Source organism: Corapipo altera, unplaced genomic scaffold (genome assembly GCF_003945725.1).
Source record: "Corapipo altera isolate COAL_440 unplaced genomic scaffold, ASM394572v1 0, whole genome shotgun sequence".
Taxonomy (NCBI): Eukaryota; Metazoa; Chordata; class Aves; order Passeriformes; family Pipridae; genus Corapipo; species Corapipo altera.
The window spans coordinates 69,045,416-69,072,174 of NW_020884872.1; the positions used below are offsets into that span (position 1 = coordinate 69,045,416).

At 41.4% G+C, this 26,759-nt stretch overlaps 1 protein-coding gene and 1 long non-coding RNA gene across 5 annotated transcripts in view; one reads left to right on the forward strand and one right to left on the reverse strand.

The window, feature by feature from the left end:
* The window catches only part of KL (klotho), a 65,233-nt gene extending 58,298 nt beyond the window's left edge, over positions 1 to 6,935 (reverse strand). The window contains exon 1 of one of the 4 annotated variants that reach the window (XM_027651087.1): positions 5,587 to 6,725. In XM_027651087.1, coding sequence (XP_027506888.1) covers positions 5,587 to 6,393 — 807 coding nt within the window. In that variant the 5' untranslated portion in view covers positions 6,394 to 6,725. Of the gene's footprint in view, positions 1 to 5,586 lie in introns of all 4 variants that reach the window. The other 3 variants (XM_027651106.1, XM_027651079.1, XM_027651097.1) reach the window with 3 other exon arrangements.
* Positions 6,936 to 9,850: 2,915 nt separating this feature from the next.
* Positions 9,851 to 26,454, forward strand: LOC113950842. Its single transcript, XR_003528900.1, has 5 exons — positions 9,851 to 9,940; positions 10,879 to 10,957; positions 24,591 to 24,756; positions 25,733 to 25,767; positions 25,887 to 26,454. It is a non-coding gene; the product is annotated as an uncharacterized LOC113950842 (long non-coding RNA).
* Positions 26,455 to 26,759: the final 305 nt, after the last annotated feature.

The following is a 26,759-nucleotide window of genomic DNA, read 5'->3' on the forward strand; positions in this document are numbered from 1 at the left end:
TTTGGCAGGCAAATATGCAAGCATAAGTAGCTTTATTTAATACTAAAACCAGCAACGCACATCCTATAATTGCTAAAACCTGTCATAGGGTCATAGATTCACAGAATGGCTTGGGCTGGAAGGGACTTTAAAGATCATCTAGTTCCAACCCTCCTGCCGTGGGAAGGGACACCTTCCACTAGACCAGGTTGCTCAGAGCCCCATCCAACCTGGCCTCAAAGAAAGAGTTAATAAATGTGGGGAACAAAGCTAAGGTAGTTAGCTTTAGTCATATTTAGTCATATTCTGATTTAATTTGTCCCAAATCAAGAAAGATCAGAATTTGACCTTCTAGAAGATGGGTATGTGATGAGGGAAACAACTTTCTCTTACGTGACAAAATATTTCTTCCTTACAGAAGACAACATTTTTAACAGAAAGGACTGCCTCTGCACTTTCAACCTGCTGACGATTGCAGAATAGAGGTTTCATGTGAAAAGCTCTAAGAGCTCCTAGCTTTCAGTCTAAAGGAAAGGCAGGCATTAAAAAAGGATGAACTATCTTGAAATAAAATATACATTTCAGTCTGCAAAACTGAAGCTAGACTTTATTTTCCAGGTCCCACGTGCAGGTAGGAATTATGCCCATCAACTAATTACCTTTAAGTAATAGAAACCATGCATAGAAACAAGGTGAAATGGAAAAGTTTGCCAAAAAAAGGAATGCCCAGTAACACGAGTTCTATCACACATTTTACTTAGGATTCCTCAAAACTACAACACATACAGGATTCTCTTCTGTTTGAGAAAAGAGGTTGAAGGGGAGAACCAAGAATATCTCACACTTTATGAGGCTTTATTAATGCACAATGAAACAGTATCAAGGAGCAGACAGCTTGACACTCATGTACCCAGTGAGACTTTATCAGATGTGAATTTTATGTCACCGATCTAAATGCTCTTATCTGTATCAAACTGCTGTTAATCATTATCTTTCCAGCACTGAGCAGAGCCCTGCCCAACGTGAAAAGCGTGCTATTTAAAAAGGAAGCATACTAGACTGCCTTGGCTAGGAACCAGAATTATCACCTAGGTACCTCCAGCAACAGTTACTGTAACAATTAACAATCAGGCACGTGGCACTTAAAATGAGGCATGAAAACACAGATTTGGGGCTGCCAATAGAATTTAGCACTGAGATTCCTAGCTATAAAGCCACAACTATTAAGCACTAAAAACCTCATAATGAACACAGACTCTCAAGAAATCCTCATCTTCAGTAAAAGAACTGAAGTGGGACTTAACATACCTAGAGGCTTGACCTTCCACACAGAGAACACAAATTCTGCTTCCATACCACTTTAGTGTAGTCTTTCCAGGTCCTCCCTGTTGAGCTTTAGTAAGATTTCCTATAATCTCTAAAAAGTTTTTCAAGTTATAGAACCCCTACACTTCTTACATTTTACTCTCCTTGTAGTCCTGATATTTCTGTATTTCTATAACTAAAAGTACTCTGCTTTTTTTAATTACAGTTCAATATTTGAAAACAACAAGTAGAAAACAGCAAGGAGAAAGTTACAAACACTACCTTTGGAGCTAATTTTAATAAAATGCACGTCTTTGAAGCCCAAACTCCTCTGTTTAACACATTTTAAAATGAAAAACAATTCATTGCTTTTTCTTTTGATAATTAAAGCTTGAAAAAGGTTCACTATAGCTTTTAATATAATTTGTAAACATAGTATAACCTTTGGTGGCTACTGGTACAGAAAACTACAGCATCAGATGTGAACTTGCACTATGGTTTGTCTGCACTTCTTTGTCATCTCCGACACTTGAAAGATACCTGATTTAAACAAATTATGATTAGAATAATCACTACTGTAAATATATACTACCCGACTGATACTCCAAACCAGAGCAGAACCAATTTCTTCTTTGAATTAGGTCCTAAGAAAGAAAAAATAGAAAAAAATACTATTACTTAGAACTATTCCTCCTTTTTCCTAAAAATTCTGTATGTGTTCACAACTACGTGTTACTTTCAGGAAAATCCCAAACCACTTCACTTGCACTGAGTGAAAATTTGAAGGCCGTCTGAATTTTGAAAGAAACAATACGCACCAAGAAAAGACCACTCTCCTATGCTGAAATTACTGATACTTTATTAGGTTTAGCACTGAAGGTCAACAAAAGAGTACTTACCTTTTGTTTTGGAAAGAGTTTTGGAATAGAAATCAGTCTGTTGCCATGTGACTGGTTTCCAGGCAGCAGTTCCACTCACTTCTTCAGGGAAACGACGTGTTCTTTTGTTTCTGCAAATGCTGTTTATATTGAGTAAATCCAAGTATGTTCAACTCAGACAACATACTGTGAACCATTAATGAAAAAACGCATTTGCAAAAACCAGAACATAATACACTGACCTCTCTCAACTCCTGCCTAGAGAAAGAGACGCATTATATACATGACGGATTGTTGGCATTACATTTTCTGGCTGTTGACTCAAGAGACTGCCAACTTATATGAAATATACTTGATCCATTCCATCTATTTGGTGAATAAACATGTACCATTTCCTCCATTTCTTACCACATTTGAAGGGCTTAGACATCAGAAGTGACAAATGTCAGTGGAAATACTATAAATGGGTGAAATTTTTACTGAAAACTGATCAACATCCCTCAACAGCACACCAAGGATGCATCAATAAAATCTTTTTTCTTATGAGATTTTTACACTATTTTTACTTGCTCCTGTTTATTTAAAAGTGTCTCTTATTCTGTCCATTTAGCATCTATTACGATTCACTTAAGGAAGCTCAGAAAAATTAAAGGTAATAAAAAAATTCAGTACAATATGATGAAATCCATTCAAGCTAAATTCGAACATCATTACTTAGACCAAACTTTTCGCCAGCCCTGAATTGAACAACCTAAATTGAATTAAAGTCTTATTTGATTATTTCTTCAGATAATAAATAAGTCACTCAGAAAGACAGTTTATATCTGTCCACATTTATATCTGTCAAATTTTAAAGAACTTATAGGAAATTGTTTTGCCTTTTAGCATAATTAGCATCCAGTAAAATAAATCAGAAGGTATCGGCTTTCACTAGCTTTAGCTTTCCACTTCTGCAAGTCTTTGGTTTGAATACATGCTGAGAGAAGACACTTAAAACTGCATATTGTAAATAAGGGAAAAAAAGTCAGAAAACACGCATATTAAGAGTTGGTCTGCTCATTTGCTAAGAATCAAACATTTATGACAACACATTTTATCTTTAAAAAACCCAAATATGTTCTGCAAGCTCAGCATCCCTGGAAGAAAAATAAAATATCAGACTGACACAGAGAAGGAAAAAAAGGATTAAGAAGAAACTTGGAACCAGACTTTTTTGGTAATGTAAGACAGAAGCTGCAAAAGGTTAGGCAACTGAAAGGGGATTTTCTTTGTGCAGATGATACAACCACATCTTTTCCGGTAAGTCTATTAGGACTGTATCTTCCAGCAACACCATCTGGTGCTGCACACATCCTGTAGCTTATGTGATAGAGCAGTACTACTGTACACCCTGCTGACCCAAATCAAGGCTGTGCACACTCCTGAGAACCGATCGAACTCACCTACAAAACTATATGCAACCCACAGACACACATTAAAAAACATCATTCAAGTTGCAGTCAATCACTCAAGAACTATGTAAGACAAGAATTTAATTTGTGCGTGGAAATGTAATTCATTCTTTACCATGTACGGTAGAACTTAATCTTTCCTTACACAATTACATACACTTTATCTACGGATATCAGGACGTGAAGAAGCCGCACTATGTAGCTTCCTACTTCATTGCTTCCACAAGCTGAAAGGTCTAATATCAATAAGCTACGGAGATATAAGAAGGAAAAGGTGACTTTCAGTGTTAAAGCTGTTCTCTCTGCTGGAGAGTTAGGCTCTACCTCTGCCTCTACTGAGGACTCCTGCCCAGAGGAGTCAGAGATGAGAGCATCTCTGCATATATTGCATGTCCCTGATCTTCTCTGTAGGTGAGTTGAGATTTGGGGATCTGATCCGTAGAAGAGCTTGAACTATAATACAACTCACCAATAGGCTAAAAAGATCACACGCCAGGAGAAAGGCACTATCAACCAGTGAACACTTTAGGTCTCAGTTACATCTGTGTTTCAGTTCCTCATTCATGAAACATGGGAAAAAAACCCTGATATCATGCCACCTTACACTGTGTGTAAAAGGTCCACTAATGTGAAAATCCTGACGGACAATCACCAGGACAAAACTAATAGTAAGGTTCTGTCACTAAACCTATCATTAGTAGACTTTCCTGGTTTAATTATACTTTTTACATGGTGTAGGCAAGTCTGTGGCGCAGTTTCTCATTCGTTAAGTAGAAAAGCACCTTCCTTCACAGAGCTTTTACAAGAACAAGCCTATGCTTGAGATCATGAGGGACTCCGATACCATGATGATGCTGGATATACTCAAGCAGGAAACATGGTCACCTACACACCATGGTAACTAAATGAAGAGCTTAAAGTTTTCAGGACCAGGAATTTAATCTGAAATTTTACCCACATTTTTCCCATCTATATTTTTCGTTTGGCTTATGTGTAGCACTAAAGAATGAAAAAGTAATCCAGGGAAGTGGCAAAAAGCCAAACAAGGTATGTGTTGTTTTCTTGGTGTTCATGTCTAATACACAATACTCATTAGCATACAATTCCTGCCCTTGTAACAAACATGGATAGAGCCTTCCTAAATCTTCATTCGCGAAGCCTAGCCATGACAATTCCTGCCAGTAAGTGTACATTGAGCAGATGGACATTAGCAGAGTTTGTGAATGGGTAGTAAGGTACAATAGCTCCTGCTTTAAGGGCCACACCATTCCAGCTATACTGAAGCCTTTCTCCTGTCGCTGGAAGGATTTGTGTACAAGTTAATTCTTCCTGAGAATCCACAATGGTTTCTTCCAGCAAATACTACGCACACTGACAAAACTTAAATATAGTAAACTACTTATGCCACTTACTAGACTAACTGGGGAACTGAAGGTCTCATTTCCCAAAAAGTGTTCATACTCAAAAAACCCCAGACTTCGACAAGAAAACGTCTCTAAAACACTTTAGCCACCTCTAACATACATCTCCATTAACTCAGTAAGACTTTTTAATCAAATACATGAATCCCCTGTACAGTCTTATTTATTAAGCATTTCCACTTTAGAAATCCAGCACTGGACTGGCACAGTCAAGTGCATCCCCTCTACACCCAGAATGGCAATCGAACTGCTGGTGCCAAGATTGAACATTTCTGCAAAATACAGAGTGCTTTAACTCTGCACCTTTCCACCAACTCGAAATAATCATAGCTACGAAGTTCCTGCCTCCCACCTCTGAGTTTTGCCATCCTTTGCCCATAGATCGGCTGCCCGTACTCTGTCGGGTGCATTGATTTGTCTTCCAAGCCAGTGGTCAACCAGGGAACAGGTCCACCAACGGGGAGGGCAAAGGGTGGCCTCTGCACCCTCCCCCTTGGCACGGCCTGGGGGCCAAGGAGCTGCCAGGGCCCCTTCCCGCCACCCACCATTTACCTGGAGCAGGTGGTGGGCCGCCAGGTATCCCAGGCGCGGCCCTCCCTGCACTCCGGGCGGCAGTCGCCCCGTGCCGTAGCCGTGCCAGGCCACCACGTAGGGGTTGTCCATGGTCAACCAGTAGCGCACCTGGCCGCCGAAGTGCCGGAAACAGAGCTCGGCGTAGTCGTGGAAGAGCTGGGGCAGGACGGGGCTGGCCCAGCCTCCAAAGGCGTCCTGCAGGGCCTGCGGCAGGTCCCAGTGGTACAGGGTGACGACGGGCTCGACGCCGACCTCCCGCAGGCGGAGCAGCAGCCGCCGGTAGTGCGCCAGCCCGGCGGGGTTGGCGGGCGCCGTCCCGTTGGGCAGCAGCCGGGACCAGGACAGCGAGAAGCGGTAGTGGGAGACCCCCAGGCGCCGCAGACCCTCGACGTCGCGGAAGACGTTGTTGTAGCTGTCGCTGGCCACGTCGCCGCCCACGGGCCCCGGCGGGGCGGCCCCCGGCGGCGTGGCCGGGCGGTGGGCGAAAGCGTCCCAGACGGAGGCGCCTTTGCCGCCCTGGCGCCAGCCGCCCTCCGTCTGGTAGGCGGCGCTGCCCGCGCCCCACAGGAAGCCGTCGGGGAAGGTGTCGTGGAGGAAAAGCTGGTCTTGTGGGTAGGGCAGCCGGGCGAAGCGGGACCAGGTCCCCGCGCCCTGCCCCGGCGCCCCCCGTGCCGGCCGCCCCAGCAGCAGCAGCAGGATCACGGGCAGCAGCGGCGCGGCGAGGGCCATGCTCCCGGCGGGGCTCCGCGACGGCAGCGCCCGCCTCCCACCTCCTCGCCGCCCCATTTTATCTCACCTCGCCCCCCCTTTCCCCCACGCCCCGGTGGGCACGGCCATTAATAATTACCTCGGAGCTGCCGCCTGCATCCTTCCCGGCCGGTTCCATCGGGGAGAGCTGCCGCCGGGCAGGAGATAGGGGGTGAGACGGGGCGGGCGGGAAGGAAGGGGGGGAAGCGGGGCGTGGGATCCTCGGGGAGAGGTGGACCCCGTCTTGCCGTCGGGTTCGCCTCTGTGTTCCTCCACGGCCCTTAGGGTGAAGATTCCCGTCCGCGGGCGGCAGGCGTAGCTCCGCAGCCCTTCGCCTGCCCCGCCGGGCTCCCGCACCTCGCTGTGGCTCCTGTGACCCCTCGGAGGAGGGACCGTCGCCCTCCTCCTGCCCTGCACCCTTTCCCTAAAATGGCTTTTCGGAGGAGCCTGCGGAAAGACTCGACGGCCGGATCCGTCCTCTCTGAGGGGCTGAGCGTAGCCCCCTCCCGTTCCCCGCTGCAGTGCCGCCGTCGGGGAGTCTGGGGTCCCTGCGCCGGGCCAAGGGGAGGGAGCGATTCGTGGGGCTGGAGGGAAAAGGCGAGGAAATAAAAACGATTTTCCCTTCACTCAGTATTTCCGTCGTGCTTCCTTGGCAAGACACATGGCGCTTGCGATCTCTCATGTAACAGTAGTTGCAGAGAAACTCGTTGTCCAAGGACATCATACACTCACTCCTCCCCGCCCCCTCCCCGGGAATTCGTGGGCTGTCACCTCCCGGTAACAACACTTTTTTTTCTAGGAGTAGGAGCTTGGTGTATTTGGTTGCTTACTGCACACAAAACAAATTCCAATTAGAAATGCCTCACGGATCTTTACGGGGAGGAAACAGATCGAGCTAAGTTTGCTTACTGAGTTACGCTTCTTAACTTACAGTTGAGCAGGCGTGATGCATGGACTGCTCTTTAAAGGAAGGTCTCGAACTGCCATTTTCATCTCCTTAGGACAAAACAGTTCAATCAGGACTACGAAGCAAGAAATAGCCCCACTCATTGCAAAACTTGGTATTCAGTTGTGTAAATTCAATATGTTTTGGGACATCTAAGAATAAAACATCTAGACAGGCTGTTAGGGTCAGGGAGATGTTCTCAGGAGATAAAGCTGTTGTTTAACTACAGAATCAAGGCATTTAGATAATTTCATTTTATTTATAGAAAATAAATGCCCTCGGGGGAAAATTATAGGTAATTGCTAATAATGAGTCGATGGATTTAAATGCCGGTTGTGATCTGATCTGACAAAGGTTTCTTCTAGTGCACAGAATGGGCTATCATCCCTCTTGAGTGCAGACAAGGGCATTTGCCATGCCTGTTTCTACAACTTCCGTCTTTTCTGCACTGATTCAGATCAGTTTTTGGGATTGATTTTTGCTGTTTTTCAAGAAGAGACCAAAGAAGAAGCAGGCAGGATTAGAGTTAGTCTTCCATTGCTGGTAAGTAATTGCTCTGTTAGACGGATGGAAGTCTGAACAGTCCAGGGGACCATCAACACCCCTTCCCTAAGGGAGGAAGTTTGTGGGGTGGGAACACGGGGTGGCAAGCCCAGAACCAAGGCTAGTCATTGTCTGCCAAGAGTAAGTTTGGGATACAGTCTGACAAGGTGCTGAAATTCAATTACAGTAAATTACTTCAGTTATGACAACAGAGCTGTAGCAACAGAAAAAGGTGTTTAGCACCGCCCACTAGTTACTTGCAGAAGCTGGAGGTTAGTTGTTAAATGCACAGGGGCATTGCTGCAGTTGTCCCTTAGCAAGGAATGAAGAGCCAGGTTCCTGTTCAGCTACAGACCTGATTTCAGGGAGGTGTAATGCCTTCACTGGATCTCTATGCCAAAGTATCTTAAAAATTGGGATGTAGAGGCATGTCTCAGAAATATCACAACCTAAAATAGGGTATTAGTGATGCTAAGTCCATTGATAACATTTAAGGAAAAAAAACTCACTGAGTCTCTAGGGACAAAAAAGATTTTGAGATACATCTTGATTCTCTTTTCATATGCTAATTGTTAGCTAAAACCTACATCAATCCTATTTATACTTGGGCAGCCCCAATAAGTAGGCACTTAGCTGAAGCTCCTTCATTAGGAGCTTGTTTTTTCCAGAGTCTGTCAACAATCAAAAGAAAGAAATAGCCTCATGGTGTTACTCTAAGTCAGTCTAGCCAAGATGTTTGTCAGCTTCTGGAAAAGGCTGCCTTCTTCAAAAACTGTCCAGAAAACCTACAGTGACTGTGTTTCTGATGCAAGCAGCCCATTTTTGAGGGACAAAATCTGACCATAAGTTGCTGGCACAATGCTGTCACTTCACCTGCATATCTGTTGGATGAAAACTTTTTTTTATTTATTTGAGGGGGATTTTAGTGTAAATGACAGAAAATATACAATGTGGCTTCCAATTACTTGTGGTTTTTTCTTACAAAGAAAGCTTGTTTTTGTGTTTTAGGACAACACAATCACTTACTGCTCTGAGCCAATGTATTTTTTTCTAACACACAGCCTAACAAATTGTTCAATATTAACCATGCAGAAAGGTCAGCCAAACACTTGCAGACATCCAGGTCTCCCTCACTGCTCCTTGAGTTCAAAGCGTGGTTCCACTAGGTCTGTCTTGCTGAGCAAGCACAATTCAAACTCTGTGCCAGATAAGCAGACCAAGATTTGACTTTCAGCCTCTTTGTATTGGTGATTACTGAACATTCAACTTTTGATAATACATGAGTGTCAATATAATTTTCCTGCAGGCTGTGCTGAGATTTTCTTTGCTAGGTATGCAGTCAGTGCATGCAACCAAATTTGGCAGTGTTCTGACTGAGCACTTCTGTTTCTATCCCAAAGAGCTTGAATCTTCTGGGATACTTAGGTAAAATAACTCTATTTCTGCCTTAGATTACTTTAACTGTTTTCTCTGAGGTCATATCATGCACTGGTTTCAATGCAGCCAATGCATTCCTCATTTTAAAATCTCCACAGAAGAGCTAACAGCCATACACCAGTAGCATTTATCATGGAACAAGTGGTCTCAGTGCCTATAACCACCATCTTCTGTTTTAATGCCTCTTCTCTATTCACCAGCATACTTCCAAATGGGTATAAGCATACAGTCCATTGAAAATAGCCTTGTGTAATAGAGTTACAGTCTCAGCATTTCATCTCAAGACACAAAAGTTTTCACTAACACTTGGGAAAACTTTTTTAAAAAATCACTGCCTGAATTAGACGAGCATTTTCTCTACTGCTTCCATCACTGCATAACAATACTCATTCTTTATTCTGTCCCTTAAATGCAAAGTGCTAAGCCGTCAAATTGTACTTCTACTTGCTGATCAATAGGTGTTTCCAGTGGAAAGCTGTGCAACAGCATTCTAGATTTACCTTCTCAGAATTATTTAGATACAGCTAGTAACTGATTGTATTGAAATTAGAAACATGGTGTTGTCAGGTCCAAAGCACACATGCTGGTGTAATGATTGCAGTGCTGAGGAATGCTTGGGAAGATGTTGAATTCTCCTCTCTTCCCCTCTGCTAGTCATAAGTACCAAATCACACTCATCTCCACTTTTTTTTTTTTTTTTAGCTGGAAAGGGTGGTAGAGAGTTTCAAATGCCTTTCTTTGAGTAATAACCACTCTAGTCTTCTTCTGCTGTTTCAAGTATCATAAATTCTTTTTATCTCATAAAGAACTCTGAATCAGTTCCCTTTTATTCTGTGGCAAGATCTAGTGCGAGGTGGAAAATTAGAAACCTAAACTGTAATCATTTTCCTTTTACCCTTTTGTAACTGTGTCTCCAAGAAGTGGACAAATCTTGAACATCCCCTTGTAGGAAAAGTAGAATTTCAAATACTTTGGCCCTTCTTACTTTTGAGGATAATGGGGAGTAACTTCAAGGCAAGCCTAGAAATTGCTATTTTATTCACATGGGGTAGGAATGACAATCTGTAACCTGGGAGGGGACACATAGGGTGTCTGGATGCTTCCTTGTACATAGGTGGCTGGGGCTGCAAAGCCTTCCAAGTCTTACACACCCTCCATCAGGGGAACCATTAAACACATTTCAGACTGTGAATCACAGAAAGTGATGGGAAAGGGATGAAAGGCGAAACACCATCTTGGAAGGCCATTTGAAAATGAAATCTTGTAAATGGTGTCTCATAATTCTGGGAGACCACAAACACTTCCCATTACCCAGATGACAAGACAAGAGTTTGTAGATGATCTCCCTGTCTTCAAAAGTGCTTTCTTTATTGGTGAAAGAAGGATTGGGCAAACACAGAAGGGAAAAGAAATTGCCTCTGTCCTAAGAAGGGAGATAGTGAAGAGGCCTTGCTCTTCCTCTCCTGGGATGGAGACATGAGCTTGGCTGGCTAAGAGGGGTCCAGAGCTGAAGGATAAGAGAAAGGAGAGAAGAATGCTCCCTGCCAACTCCAGCCATGCAGCTCATGAGCCACAGGCTTTAATTGTGTTTTAGGCAGGAACCAAACCCTGGGTGCAGTGGATGAAGAAATGGACCTGTCTCCCCGAAGTCTGCTGAGTCTGTGTGAACAAGCAAAGGTGAGTGTCCAGGGAAGTTGCAGACCAAATAGGGAGTTGCCTAATCCATTTTGGCTCTTTAGGATAGAAAATTCTGGAATGCAGAGCAACTGGATCACTTAAAGGATTGAAATAGAGTTGCACGCCTGTGAAAATCCCAGTCTGTGGTCTCTGCTGCAGTACAGAAAGGACCAGAAAGATGATTTCACTCTTCTCACTTCTGTTTTAATTTCTATTTGTGATACGTTGTTATCATTTTGGAGCCAATTTCATTTGGTCTCCACAGGATGTCTCGAAAACTTGAATCCTGTCTCTCAGTCCAGAGCTGACAGCACTCTGGAGACACAAATAGTGACTTTTCGTATACAGCCATCCTATCTCTTCAGTTCAGGCCCAGCTGAAGCATTTCCTATCACTCTTCAAATTCCTAGTATTTTAAAACTTCTGCCAAAATGGCACATCTTCTATGAAAAGAAAGATCCACAGGGATTCAAATGAAGAAATAAAAAGCATTACTATTAAAAAATGGAAATGCAATGCTGAGTTTTATGTACATGAAAGTTGAATGTTTTATGCGTTAAATTCATTCAGGGAAGAATATACTGCAAAATTACTGCTAGCATCATATCTTTAGATTACTTTCTGTAGGTAAATTGATAAGAATGACTCCTGCCAAAATCATACACCAGGACAAGTTAGTATTTGCTAAATCTGTATTTCAATAAGCAGTTGAATGACACCTCAGTTCACATACTTACTTCTTGTTGGTTTCTGCTCATGAAAATATTGATATCATTTACTGCAAGGCAAAGACTGGGTCACAAAGAAATAGAAGTGGTTTTAAAAAACTGCTGTAGTGTATTAATTCTTTGTAAGATTTTCTGCCTAAATGACTCTCCTGCAGCTAAGAGTTATATCACTTTAAACTGAACTGAGCTGAAGCTTTGTAAACTAGTAATTTAAAATACATTGCACTAAGCTGCTGAGACACTAAATGTACAGACAACACAGACTGCAAACACATAAACATTTTTCAGGGCTACAGGCATATGATGTTCTTTAATAAACACAATTATTATATTATACAAAATCAATTTTCACTGAACAGCACAAACTTAGTCCTGTGTGAAGTGTGTAATACTGAAATGTGATTTATAGTCAACTGAGAAGTCATTTAGTCTTTTAATGATGCTTCATACTAACATAATGTACTTGGGAGCCATTTCAGTTACTCTAGCAAGACTCTACTCCTGTGTTTCCAAGATTGGCTCAAAACCATTAGGAAATCAAGACATTTATTACCAGAACAGTATGTATGCACAGTTTAGGGTTTATCTCTTCAAATGTGGTTGAGGAGTTGAACCAGATTAGGCTAAAATAGAGTATGCTACAACAGTCAAGACTTGAAAAGTAGATCTTCTAATAAAATAAAAAAATACCTTGACAATTACTGCAGCAAATTTCACCTCTGAGATATGAAAGCATAGATGCATGGACAGTAACCAAAGCATTTTGCATTAAGCATTTCTTCACAACTGCTATCCATAAGAATTGGTGCACTACTTCAAAAACTGAAAGTCTAATAATTCCCATGTTAAATAGGACTGCGGTTATGAAATTTAAACTTTGTAGCTGGGCATCTAAGTAACGAGAAGCCTTTGGTCGGTTCATCACACATTGTCTCTGCTGCTCCTTCATCTGCAGGGGGAAGCAATCTTGTAGTTAGTTATACAAGGGCAATTGGATTACAGAGTAGGCTGCTGTGATTGCTGCTCATTGTGTAACTGAGTGAGAACTGAATGTCTCTCGCTCCTCATTTCTCTGAGCTTTCCCCCTTTGTACACCTTTCTTACTACAAGTTATAGGCTGTGTCTGATTAGTATTATTCTGTACAAGAGATAATGCATTACTAAGAGCTCCGAATTGTACTGTAATAAGGCCAGCAGTCTACACTTTTAAGCTATGTACTGGAATATAGCAACCCCTTGCTTGTTTCTTCTGGTTCTCTCCTCTTCATGTTTAGTGATCATCTTATTGCTCTGTACTTTATATCAAATTCTGTGTGCCCAACTTCTAGCTATTTCTTGAGTATTTCAGTATCACTTCACTGAAGTGAGGCACATGTTTGGCTACTCAGGAAGAGTTTAGGAGTATAGTTAGGTCATGTAGAAAGAAAATTAGAGAGATGAAGGCACAACTTGATCTTGTCACATCTGCGAAGGATAACAAAAAGTCCTTCTACAGATACATCAATAGCAAAAGGAGGGGCAAGGAAAACCTCCATTCTTTATTGGGCATGGGCAGGAATATAGTTATCAAAGATAAGGAAAAGCTGAGGTATTTAACACCTTCTTTACCTCAGTTTTCAACAGTAAGACAGGTTGTCCTGAGGACAGCTGGCTTCTGGAGCTTGTAGAAAGAGATTAGAATCTGAATAGCCCCCCTGTAATCCAGGTGGAAACAGTGACCTGCTGAGCCACTTGGATCCCCACAAGTCTATGAGACCAGATGGGATCCATCCTAGGGTGATGAGGGAGCTGGCAGAAGAGCTCGCCAAGCTGCTCTCCATCATCTACCAACAGTCCTGGCTCACTGGAGAGGTCCCAGATGATTGGAAGTTGGCAAATGTCACACCAATCCACAAAAAGGGCCAGAAGGAGGACCTGGGAAACTATAGGGCTGTCAGCCTGACCTCAGTGCCTGGCAAGGTTATGGAGCAGATCATCCTAAGTGCAATCACACAGCTCCTACAGGATGGACAAGGAATTAGACCCAGCCAGCATGGGTTTAGGAAGGGCAGGTCCTGTCTGACCAACCTGATTTCCTTTTATGATCAGGTGACCTGCCTGGTGGGTGAGGGGAAGGCTGTGGATGTGTCTACCTGGACTTCAGCAAAGACTTTGACACCATCTCCCACAGCATACTCCTGAAAAAGCTGGCAGCCCACGGCTTGGACAGCTGTGGGACACTCTGTGCTGGATTAGGAACTGGCTGGAGGGCCGGGCCCAGAGAGTGGTGATGACTGGTGCTGCATCCAGTTGGCAACTAGTCACTAGTGGTGTCCCCCAGAGATCAGTGTTGGGCCCAGTTCTATTTAATGTCTTTATTGATGATCTGGATGAGGGGATTGAGTCCACCATCAGCAAATTTGCAGATTGGAGGGGAGTGTCGATCAGCTGGAAGGCAAGGGGGCTCTGCAGAGGGACCTGGACAGTCTGGAGAGTTGGGCTGATTCCAGTGGGATGAGGTTCAACAAGGCCAAGTGCCGGGTCCTGCACTTTGGCCACAAGAACCCCATGCAGCGCTACAGGCTGGGCACAGAGTGTCTGGAGAGCAGCCAGGTAGAAAGCGACCTGGGAGTTTGGATTGACAGGAAGCTGAACAGGAGCCAGCAGTGTGCCCAGGTGGCCAAGAAGGCCAATGGCATCCTGGCCTGGATCAGGAACAGTGTGGCCAGCAGGTCCAGGGAAGTGATTCTTCCCCTGTACTCAGCACTGGTGAGGCCACACCTTGAGTACTGTGTCCAGTTCTGGGCCCCTCAGTTTGGGAAGGATATTGAGGTGCTGGAGCAGGTCCAGAGAAGAGCAATGAGACTGGTGAAGGGACTCAAGCACAAGTCCTATGAGGAGAGGCTGAGAGAACTGGGGTTGTTCAACCTGGAGAAAAAGAGGCTGGGGGAGACCTCATCACTCTCTACAACTACCTGAAAGGAGGTTGTAGCCAGGTGGACATCAGTCTCTTCTCCCAGGCAACTATAAGTAAGACAAGAAGGCATGGTCTTAAGCTGTGCCAGGGGAGGTTTAGGTTGAATATTCTTTATTCTATAAAGAAATTCTTTAGAGAGAGGGTGATCAGGCATTGGAATGGGCTGCCCAGGGAAGTGGTGGATTCTCCATCCCTGGAGGTGTTTAAGATGAGACTGGATGTGGCACTTAGTGCAATGGTCTAGTAACCACGGTGATGTTTGATCAAGGGTTGGACTTGATGATCTCGGAGGTCCCTTCCAACCCAGTTGATTCTATGAGTCTATGATTCTATGATTCTATGATTAACATATGGCCTTGCTTTACCCACATCTGAAATCAAAGGAGGTTTACTTTTTTGAGCAATAAGATACTCATCTCTTCCTTAGAGTGATATTAGAGAAAGGATAATATTTAACAGTGTCAAGATCTTAATACTTCTTCCTGAGCAGGAGCTGGATGGTTTAGGTTATTGCCCTCTTTAAGTGATGGATCTTACAACCTCTTCTTTAGAACAAAATGTCAGGGGCAAAACAGGAAGCCATATGTGCTACCACAGCCTTCAGTATCATGAGATAGTGTTTATGAGACTATTTTGAATGTTCTCAAGGTCAGTGATTAGACTTCCACCAGCCACTCTGATTCACCCCTACAGTGTATATCTGCAAATCAAAGAAGGATGAGCAATCTCATAAAGAAGGACGAGCTGTGCGGCAGTTATAATGTGGGTAGCTGAAGGTAGGAGTAACAAAAATGCCACAATGATTAAGCAACACGTGTTGGCACATCAATGTTTCAGTTCTCCGAGTCCAGCAGGTAACTTCAGAAAGTATTAGTATCTGAGGGATTCTAAGGAAAAAAGTGTTTGGTATGTCTGCTCATTGGCTATGAGGAAAGTCCCAAACTGCAGCTGAAGGAGGTATCAATTAAGCTTTGATATATGTGAATTTGAGCTATATGTAAGGAAAGTTAAGCAGGCTTATTATCTAAAATTGTTGGGCCTCTAGGAAGGCTATCTACTGTTTGGAACATCATCTAAAGTAAGTGTAAATATTTCATTATAGTGCTCTTTCATACGTGTGCAGAACACAACCAATGCAAAAATTCAGTTTGAAAAAAAAGCTTTGCAGCCCCTGTAACTATTTTCAAATGCATTCATTGCTGGAAGAATGTACGCCCTTACCACCATGGTGCATGTATTCTTCATTCAAACCTATTTTTTGTTTTTAAATTGCAAAACAATTTCTTTGTAGCAAAAAATATTTTGTATATACACGGTGGGGCAGTCCACACACACAGAGAAAAGTAGACCTCTGCTATTATGAAATATGCTTGGTAAGAGACAGCCGTAAATGAGTTTTAAATCTCCTAGATATTTAAAAAAATGTGGCACAGTTAGGCATCATCAAGCAATTCCTCTTTTGAGCTGAAACAGGGAAAGGACTCTTTGCAAGGAAAGTGGAGGATAAACAGTATTTACCAGACCAATTTCTCTAATACCAAGGGGTAGCTATTGAGTGAGTTATGCTTTTTGGGGCATACTGTCTGAGCAGGTGTCATTTGGGCAATTTATGGACACAAAGGCTGATATGGCACTTTTCTGCCTGAATTCTGTAGCTTAGTCATAGATACAAAGAAAAAGTTAATTTTGTCTTTTTTTATTAACTTAGCATTTAAATTCCTCTAGGACTGACTTTCAGCTGGCAAACAGATGTTCACTGAAAGGAAGGCGTCTGTGTCCAATTCTCTTTATTTTTTCCATCTTCAGTTCAAATTAGCTTTTAACTTAAAAAGCTGAAAATTTTAAGGAAGACAATCTATTAAACACATCCACTTATTTTTCATGCCCTTGTTTTCATTGCTGTCTGAGAGTCTCTTTTCTGTGTGCAAGGGCTTTTCTGGACATTGCCTCACAGTGGATGTGCTGTAACGGCAGAGTATCAATGCCTGCAGTGTGTGAGACTTGTCTTAGCATGTTTGCTATTATTATTTCAGCAGGCCAGCAGCAGTTTCCCAAGGATGACAAATGAAAGCAGGAAAATGTGATTGTTCAAAGTATGGCAGGTATCTCCAAAAACAGCTCAGCAAAATTTCACGCCACAGGGAAAGCATACTTCCCAAAGCTAAGGGCATCCTCCAGACCCATCTCACAGCTGCTGGTGCAGTCAGCACTGTAAGACCTCAAGGTCAGTGGATCCAGGCTCCAGAGACTGCAGCACCACTCCTGTCTCTTAAAAATGCTGACAGGCTTGGCTTGGTGGCAAAGGTTCTGCTGAGTTTACTGTCTTCAAGCCATGCCCCTTACATACTCATGACCTAACTGGTGAGGCGTTTCATGTTTGCCTGTAACAAGGTGTTGACACTACCCTTTGTAGCCTCCCTGGGACTAACACAATGTGTTTTGATTTCTAAGTCCTGTTTTACAGTGCTCAAAACAGATCAGGTGTCTCATTTCACACATATCATTGCTCAGCTGCATTCTGCCCTGTTCCTGTTCTTCACCTAACTCACAGACCATACCGTATTTAACACAATCGCTTCTCCCACTCCTACACTCCAGAGCAGCATCTTGCATATGCTTTCACATTATTGCTTCACTTATGTCGAGAATTTCCATTTTTGTTCTCAAATCATTGTCCAGGCTTACTTTGGCCAGTGTTGTGTTGTACCTGTGTACGAGCAGTATTAAATGGGGCTGCAGAGTAAACTCTCTAAAAAGCAAATGTCAGCTAAATACCTTCAAGTAGGTGGCCACTCCCCAAAGAAGAGGTAGGAAGGCTCTTAACTATGAAACATATGTAAACTCAAAGGAGTGTCTGTTGTCAGCTTCACCTATGGCATGATATAATGGAGATGATCCTCAAGGTCCCTTCCAACCCAAACCATTCTATGATTTTATGATACTAAAGCTGTGTAAAAAGAGTGAAGCCTTTTAGCAAAGTTTAACATACAATGGAATAGTAATATTGGTATAAGTTCTACTATGGGTGTAGGTATAAAACTGTGTTAATTGTAGCCTAGCTTGTGCCTCTTCCAAAATGGGACTTATCCTCACCAACAGAAACATTTTTTGTTTCTTTAATGGAGGGCATGGATCCATGAGAAGGTCCTTGCATGGTAGCAAGTGCCAGCTGTCTGCAATAACAGTCTGTCCAGGTATGTTTGGTACATGGAAACTGTGAAGTCCCTAAATGAAAGGCTTCGCCTCCTCACCTATCACCTGCTCCAGGATAGCTGCTTGATCCCAGCAGTCAGTACTGGAGCTAGACCCGGGAGGTCACGTATAAGGGCCTGTGGAGCAAATTCCTAGCCCCAAACTCTGGGGCTAGCACTTGACAGGTAGAAGGCAAGGAAGAAGTTGTTCCATTGTACATCTACAGCAAACACTTCCCCCTCAACACCCACCTCTTCTGCTTCAGCAGAGCAACCTGCTTCTTTCAATCACAAGCAATGAAAATTATGTGAGTAATAATCCTATCAGTTCTGTCCTTTCTCACATGCACCCTTTTTTCCCAGTAACCCCTCTGCTTGTGCGCTTAAATGGGGCTGGGAAGCAGGACATGGAGGACAGGGGTGACACACAACCCAGAAGTGGAAGACAAGCTTATTTTTGCAGAGGATTTTAATTTCTGTTCCTGTTTGGAAATAGGTAATGCTTTGGTCACCCACAGGCCCACTGTTTGAGTAAAGTAATCCAGCAGCCATGTAAGGCATGAAACAAGGATGGTCCTGCCAGAGCTACTCTGTCCTAAACTAACCCACAGGTTACTGTACTGGTAAATAAAAGAGGGTTGTGGTGTGCTTGCAAGCTCATCCCCTAATCACCCTTCTGTTTAATTGCTGTTCTGTCTCTGATTTTGCACAACTCTCTGCAATACAAATCTGCTACAAAGGGGAGTAGCCATAACCACTGCAGACCTGAGCCAAATGGCGCTACTTAGCCCTAGGCACAGGAATCAGTCTCTTTTACACTCTTTTTTTTCAGCAGCATGGAAATGGCTAAAAGTGCAATTAGCCCTTTCTGTTCGATACAAGAATTGATTTTTTTTTTAAATCTGCACATGCAGCAATAACCAGCAAAACATGTCCCTAAGTTATCTAGCCTAATTCCCTACCAGCTCCTATTCAAAGGACACATCTGCACATGCACAAAATTATGTGCAGATTTCTGAAAATGTGTATAAACATCTATGTAAGTCTTACAAACTTTTCTTTCCAACTTTTAACCTTCTGTTGTACTTTGTATTACCAGACAAAACTGCCTAAAGTTGCACCTGGAGAGGTTTAGATTGGGTATTAGGAAAAAATTCTTCACTAAAGCACTGGAACAGGCTGTCCACGGAAGTGGACACCTGGGTCAATGGCTGGACTCGAGGATCTTAAAGGTCTTTTCCAAATGAAAGAATTCTATGATCATACTGCCTCTTAAGGAATAACACTCCCCACACAGACCTACCACGGTTATTGCTTCAATGGAAAACCCTTTACCCTTCTCTGCTCTCCTCCAAGACACTTTGTGTGATGCTGATTTGCATACAATGACTGAATTTCCCCATCAGAAACAACAAGGATAAAAATCTTGGGTGCTTGTTGTTATATGGGATAGGACTGGTCCATGTGAAGCCAAGGAGATTCATGGTTCCTGGAATTGCAGTGGAAGGAAGGTGTAAGAAAAGTTATTGTCAGACCAGCTGGGCAACTGCGCATTGATGATTCCATGAAATATTTGCTAGTGGGCTCAGGAAAGTAATTAAAAGCTATCATTCACATATGTTGACAGAAGGAAAAAAGAATTTATAGCAGTTAATGATATTGTACTCATGGTCTAAAGGAATGATGTAGTTACCATGTCTCAGACAAGTTTACAAACATTATTAATCCTCTCACTTTTGGGAATGTTACATGACCATCAACAAGAAAGAGTAGAAATTCGATGTGTACACACATGCATGACATATTTCTAAACACTGGTGATAAAACTGGTGCTAAATGGTGATAACATTAGATTACCATTATACAGCAGAGCACTAGGTTTTTTTATTCCCATGCATTGGACTGGCAAAGTTTACCTACAGATTTGATCACAGGAAAGAATTTTTTTTAAGTACCCCAAACTTGACAATACTTGATCTGCTAGCATACTGTCTGTAATTAGTACTATTTAATTGCTTCTTTAAAATCCCTAATCTATAACCATCTTGACTTTTACCTTGAATAAAAGTTTTTCTTGGCACTCTCAGGGAAGAAGGGAAAGTGAAGATGTCATCAATGTGAATGTGAAGCTTTGGGAAGGGATTAAAAGCACTACAGTAATACAAGTTGTTGCGATGGTTATCAGTGTCTTCCAACAGGGATTTGTCTCCAGAGCTCAAGACCCTAATGATGCTAAAGAAAGGATCTCATGAAATATCTGAGTTCAGAAGACTATATGAAGAAAAAGTTCACATGGATGAGGCACAATGTTCTTTAAACGATTGATGAAAATTTTTGAAGATTAGCCTTTTTTGCTGGTAAATGTGTATTAAACCCTAAGTTGTTATGAAGGTGATATTATCTTAGTGAGTGTGTCATCCAAGTAGTATTTTATATGATATGTTGGGAATTTTCCAACAGAAACTATTTTTGGTTAGAAAATGAAGCTTTATCAAAACCACAGCTTTTTTATGGAAATGTACATACCAGCTTTGATACGGATGGAATTTTCATATCAAAAAATCAAAGAACTAGAGAAGCCTAAGTCATAACAGCCTTCTGGCTTTGCTCGTTTATCTGGCTGTGGGACTTGAAGACTGAGGTTTCTGGATGTGCATGGCTCTGCCTGAAGACTTGAAGATCTTTTTTTTACCATCAAGGAAAGTACTTCTTTCACCCAGCTGGACTGGGGTGAGTTGTTTTTCATCTAGAAGCAAGAGAGTGAGAAAATGAGGTTTTGCTATGCAGCTCAGTGGTCATAACTCACACGTGCAGTACCGTTGCCACAGATGCAGTTTGACAATAACACCAAAATACAAGAAAAGAAACCAAAGATCGTGTTGTTATCTCTCTCTCTGGTCAGAAAACAGCAAAGATTCAAACACTGATCTGCCTTGTCCCATTTGAGTGCTGATTACATCTTGTGACTGCAACCAGACATGGAAAAAGCATTTGGCAGCAGACATCCTCAGAACGTGGTATACCAGAGATATAAAGGACTACAAAAGGAGAAGGAACTCAAGAAGGAAAAAGTATTTCATCTTTCCAAGGGAGTGATTGACCATGAAAGCACAGACACACACTAGAGAAACACTATGTGAGGTGTAGGAGGCTGAGGTTTTTGCCTCCACATATCTTATCTCTTGACGGGAGTGCAGGCATTCCAGATTTTCTCCAGGTATCCAGAATTGCTAAGTGAGCATGCCATTGCAATAAAAGAACATGTTGTACAAAGATAATAATTGTGACTTGCTTAACAACTGTGTTATCTTGTATAACCAGGCACAAGAGTAGATAGCATAATCTAAGTATCAATGTGCCTTATGCAATGGGTATAACAAGCTGGAAGTCACGTACTTTGAATTGTCATCTATCCATTTGCAATGTAACCATCCCCCTTGAAAAACACATATAGCCAGTCAGATATTAAGTACAAAATCTGTCATGGAATTTATAACAAAAAATGAAGTCTCATACCTGGTGGAGAAGAGTCACCCACAGTTTCTTTCTGTGCCACAAAAGTAGCTTTTGCAATTGTACTGCCATAAATGAACATCTGCCAATTTAATGCTTTGTTCCCCATTACAAACTGTCATGAGAAATGTAATTTTTGTACTTTCTATTGTGGGAACACCTGACCTTCAAATTAATGTCTTCATACTGATGCTAGCTGAAAGCCCTTCCCTACTGCAATATCTAAAATTCTTTTGTCTGCTTTGTTTCTGTCTCAGGTAGGAGGTCCTTCATTCATTCTGAAGCAAAACAAGAACACTTTTCAAATATTTCCTGTCCAACTTTCATTTCCTTATACATGAATGTTGTTCTCAGACATTTTATGTTGTTTGTACCAGATATAGTCAGAGATAATGCCGTTAATCTTTTTTCTGGTCGTATTTTATATTAAAAATCCAATCACAAATGGCTTTAAGTAGATTAGAATTATTACTTTAGAATCAAAATTCTAACATGAGGCCTGATATGTTGCTTTGAAAACATTGTTTGCTGTCTCCCAGAATACAATATACTGATTTTCTGTAGCCATGTAACATGTTTACAGTATTCATTAATCATTAACTAGCCTCTTATCAATTTATTTTTATTCTTTATACAAAGCCTTTAAGATTCAGTGTAAAGAATAACATTTTTCTATTCTTACCATCCCCTTTTATCAAACAGACATCAGTCTTCTGACTATTTTTAACTGGCGTTTTTTCTTTATGAATTCTGAATGAATGAAATGCACACCTTCACCAAGTTAAAACACAGATTATGGATTTCTAATTCTCACTACTTAGAAGAGGGAGTTAAATGATACACAATTCTTGTCCTGAGCCTTGGCCCAGGAATGTACTTCACCCCAGGGTCTTCATCACTCATGTAAACTCAACAACTAATTACGGTCAAAGAGGCAGGAGATCATGTCAGGTGAAGCCAGCTGATTTTTAGCTGCTGGGACTGGAGCATGGGGGCTGGTGTTGTTTTTTGAAACCACTTGTGCTTTGCCTTGTCTTACATTTGTAAGGTGTAGATGACCTCTTAGTTGACATAGAGTTGAAATCGGGATTTCATCCTGTGTCATTTGCTAAATGGGATGAACTGGAACACTGGAACCAAACCTCAAGCTCGGCTCACCTGCTAGTCCTGTACAGGTGTCCCACAATATCCTGCCCAGTGCATTGGTATAGGATGTGTCCAGCAGCAGCTTCCTCTGGGACACTTCTTGTTCTCTACTGAACAGTGACTAAAACTGTAGTCTAAGCTACTATTTTAATTACTGGAATGTGACTATCAATTGCATTTCTATCTGGGGATTAATCACTGCTGATTAAAATCCCTGTTTTAAAAGGAAAATAAGATTTCTCTGCTTAGAGGGCATCTGTATGCTATATTTGCTTCTCTGTACTTTATATTCTGAAAGAGTTCTAAAGCAATATTTCACCAAATGGAAGGAGCTGGGATTATATACGATCTCATTTGCATTCACAGTGTGCCCTGCCTGGTAAGAATATATTTGATTTGCTTCTTTCCATTGCTAATTCATTCTACTACCATGATATTAGAAATGATGGCTCAAAAAAAGATTGGGTTTTTGTGTTGCAATCTTTGGTGTGGACAACCTGAGAAACATATTCCTGAAATTTCTCTTTTCATCCTTCAAAATTGTTTGGTTTTTTTATGACAGCATGTCTAGAAGAATCATGTAACTACCACTGAATGGCACAATAGGGGAAACTATATTCTCCAGATGCAATAAAAGTTACTGTATTTTATTTCCTATTTTCTGTGGAGGAAATGACTTTTAAAAGCCTCCTATGACTTTGCAAGAAATAAAAAAAAAAAAGGAAGATAAATTAGTTCCTACAAATTGTACATTTCTATGGCATTCATTTTAATGAAAATGTGCCAGTTTCAGAAGAGGTGGAAGAGGGATTTTCTAAATGCAGTGTTCTCCTTTAATTAGATTTAATCAGATATTTTATAGCACACTGAATGTGTACATATGGGTGTTCAATGAAATTCTTATTACTGTCCTCTCTCTTAAAGGTACATATAAACACATAAAGATAGACTGTATTCACCAAATCTATTGTAATATTTTTAAATTAGAGGCAGATTTTAGTTCAGTCATGATAAAACCCTCAGTTCTCCCGGAGGAATTCTTAAACTTTTAGTCTGGTTAACTCTACAACCCGTATTATTGATAGCAACAGTAAAAACTTCCTATGTACTGAAACCAGCCCTGAAGAGATAACCTAAATGTTAAAAAGCCCCAAATACATTGAAACACATTTTAATTATTTGATGAAATATTTCTAGAAATATGCCTTGCAATCCATGGGTATTGCTATTTTTTCAAAATTCTACTAAAATGTATTTTAGAAGATACTTTATCTGAACTAATACTTTATCCATTGACTAGCTTCTTGCCTCTGATAATTATTTGGACTGTATGAAAAGAAAGAGATTGTTTGGCTTGGATCCATAACTCCTCAAAGTCTAGACTGTGTGTAATACGCATCACTTTTATGAGAATCTATAAAGCTTTTCTCTTACATTTCATGAGCTGTAGAGATAAAGGCCTCCTGTAATACAAAATAGGTATTATATTCCTTGAAAAGGGCTGTTTGAAAACCTTGTAAAAGAAAGCCCTTCCACCACCCCTATGCATTCATTTATTATACTTTTAAGGGTTAAATTCTCAAGGTATTGCTCTCCATCTGTATTTGAAGAATTAATCAACAGCTTTAGATGGATTCCATTTTCTTTGAATCATCAAGGAGAAAGTGTTTAAGGCCAGCTGTCAAATTCATTTTTCTTTTGCTCAGGCTGGGTAAAGAGAACTTGTGTTTTTCTTGCTGGCCTTGCACAAAAGTGAATCTGCATATGAACACACTGTGGTTTGGGAAGAGTTAGACTGTTTTCTACATGCTATGAAATGCAAGTGGCATTTGGAGAGTTGCTAAATTTTTATCTTGACAATCTGTTGTTGAATGAGTTCTAAAGCTATTTAAGATCAAGCCCTAGAAGAAAATATCTTGATATTAGCATGTGTCCGTTTTTACATCAATACTGATGCAGTATAAAAGACAATATGTGTCATGCAATTTATTTTCAAGCTGGCATATCTTTATGATTTTTCTTTTTTTATAAGAAAATAAGGCCAAATGCAATAATTTTCATGTTTCCCACATCTCCTTGTCACCTTCTGGCCAGTACAGAGGTGCTGACAACAACCTAGGTCTCTGGCTACTGTTTCCTGGCCACATGTCTCAGTTTCCAGCATCATGTCATTAAACTCCTGCCAAATCAGAGAAAGACTGAGGTACAGCTGGGAAGGCTCTGGAAGGTGTGTGTGCTCCCTGAAGTCCATCCCCTTGCCAAAAGGTAGGATCACCTTCTCTATAAGCTAGAGTCCTAACATCAGTTTGTCCATCCTATTTTTAAAAACATCTAATAACAGAGATTCATAACCTCATGGCCAGTGTTACCTGCCAGTGTTCACTACCCTTATCATTAGGACATGCATGAAGAATTAACTCCTTTCATCTTGCTTAATTCCATTAATTTTGTATTATAATTTCAGTTTTCTTCTCTATTGATTTAAAAAACCAAACAAACAAACAAACATCAAAGTCCTTGAATGTTTTTGCAATTACAAAGTCAGGAACTGCTTTATGCCAGCTAAGTCCTCTAAAGTGCCAAGTGGAGCAGGGGGACTGTTTTAACTGGCCTATATTTAACACTCCTATTTATACATCTCCATATGATGTTTACCTTTTTCGCACAATGCTGATTCATGTTCTTCTTCTCATCCCCCGTGATTTTTAGATCGCTTTGCAGAACTGCTGCCAAATCATTCATCTCCCTTCCTTTATTTGTTCTCAGTCAAATGTGCCTGCCTCTGTTGAACTGAATTGGCATAGAATGGAAAGGTCAGATGGTTTTCACACATGTATCAGGACCACTCTGAAGCCTGAGCCAGTTCACTCATAAGCCTTGCAGTCCCTCCAAGCTTGATATCACCTGCAAAATGAAAAATGTGGTCTCCACTCAATTACTCCATTGATTAGAGTGTCAGGTGCTGAGCAGACCTTCTGCAGAACAGCAGTCAATACCTCCTCCTCCTCTGGAAGGGAAAAACTGATACTGACTTTGTGTATAAAATTTTCCAAACACTTTTGCAGTCACTTCATAGACGTTTCATCTAGACCATTTTCCCTTCTTTCCTTGCAGGAATTCAAGGCTGAGTCAAATATTCTATGTACACAAGACATATAATAGTCTTCTCCTCTGGCTATTAGGGTTGTTGCCCTACCTCCAAGTGTGACTTGGTTTATCCTTTTCTTTCCATTTTGAACAGACAGCAGATCTCTGGCCTGAGAAAAGGAAATGAAGGTAAACAGAGGAAATCTTTGCTTCAATCAGTATATTGCCCCCGATGTCTAAGTAAAGAGTAATTTGTTTAAGAATCCTGTGCAAAGACTAAGCTGATAATCTGCCACCCTTATTCACAGATGAGCAGTCATTCCAGCAGTCATTCCAGCTTGCTTACTGCAGAGAAAATTTGGGGAAACACTGTGCATAAACTGCTGGGGGTATGACACTTACCAGCAGACTGAGCTGATGGGGTATATGTCACAGAAAAAAATAGCAACCTGAATAATTGTGCTCAGCTAATAGGTGATACCTGCTGCAGGTTATAATAACAGCACTGTGAGACCTGAGAACACCTAAAGGAGGAAAAAGTCCAGTGGGCTGATCTCCAACACAGTGTCCAGAAAACTTCCTGTCTTGTGGGAGCTCTCTGCCGCAACTGCTCCTGGAATATTCAGCTACGGACTGGTATGTGAAGTCAAAGAAGGAAACTGACTGCATAAAGTTTGAGAAGATTAAAATGGATGAGAAAACAGGAAAATTGAGTGAAAACTGAAGTATTTCAAATTTCATAGCTGAAAAAAAGGAGTGGTTATAAGGTAATTGAATCACAGTCTAAATATCTGCACAGACAAGTGCAAACCAGCAGAGATCTTGTAAATGAAAGGTTTATTGGTGCTGGAAGCTGTATCTAGACAAGTTCATCTAATAAATAATGGAATACATGTCCACTGAAAACCTGTTTGTGCTGGGTTCTCGATCAATGACAATTGTGAAATCCAGACTAGTTTGTTTTTCTGGAAGTTGGGCTGTAGCTTAGAAGTGCTATTATTCATGTCCTGACTAATTCTGTTCATGCACAAGCAGATCAAATGTCATTCCTGTGTTTTAGTGCGTATAGTAATTGCTCTATTGCTTTCCTCTAACATTTAAAAGAACAGGTTGAATAGTAAAGCATTTTTATGAACAGAATCCTGGCATGCCTGGTGAGCCATTGGCCATCTTGAATTCCG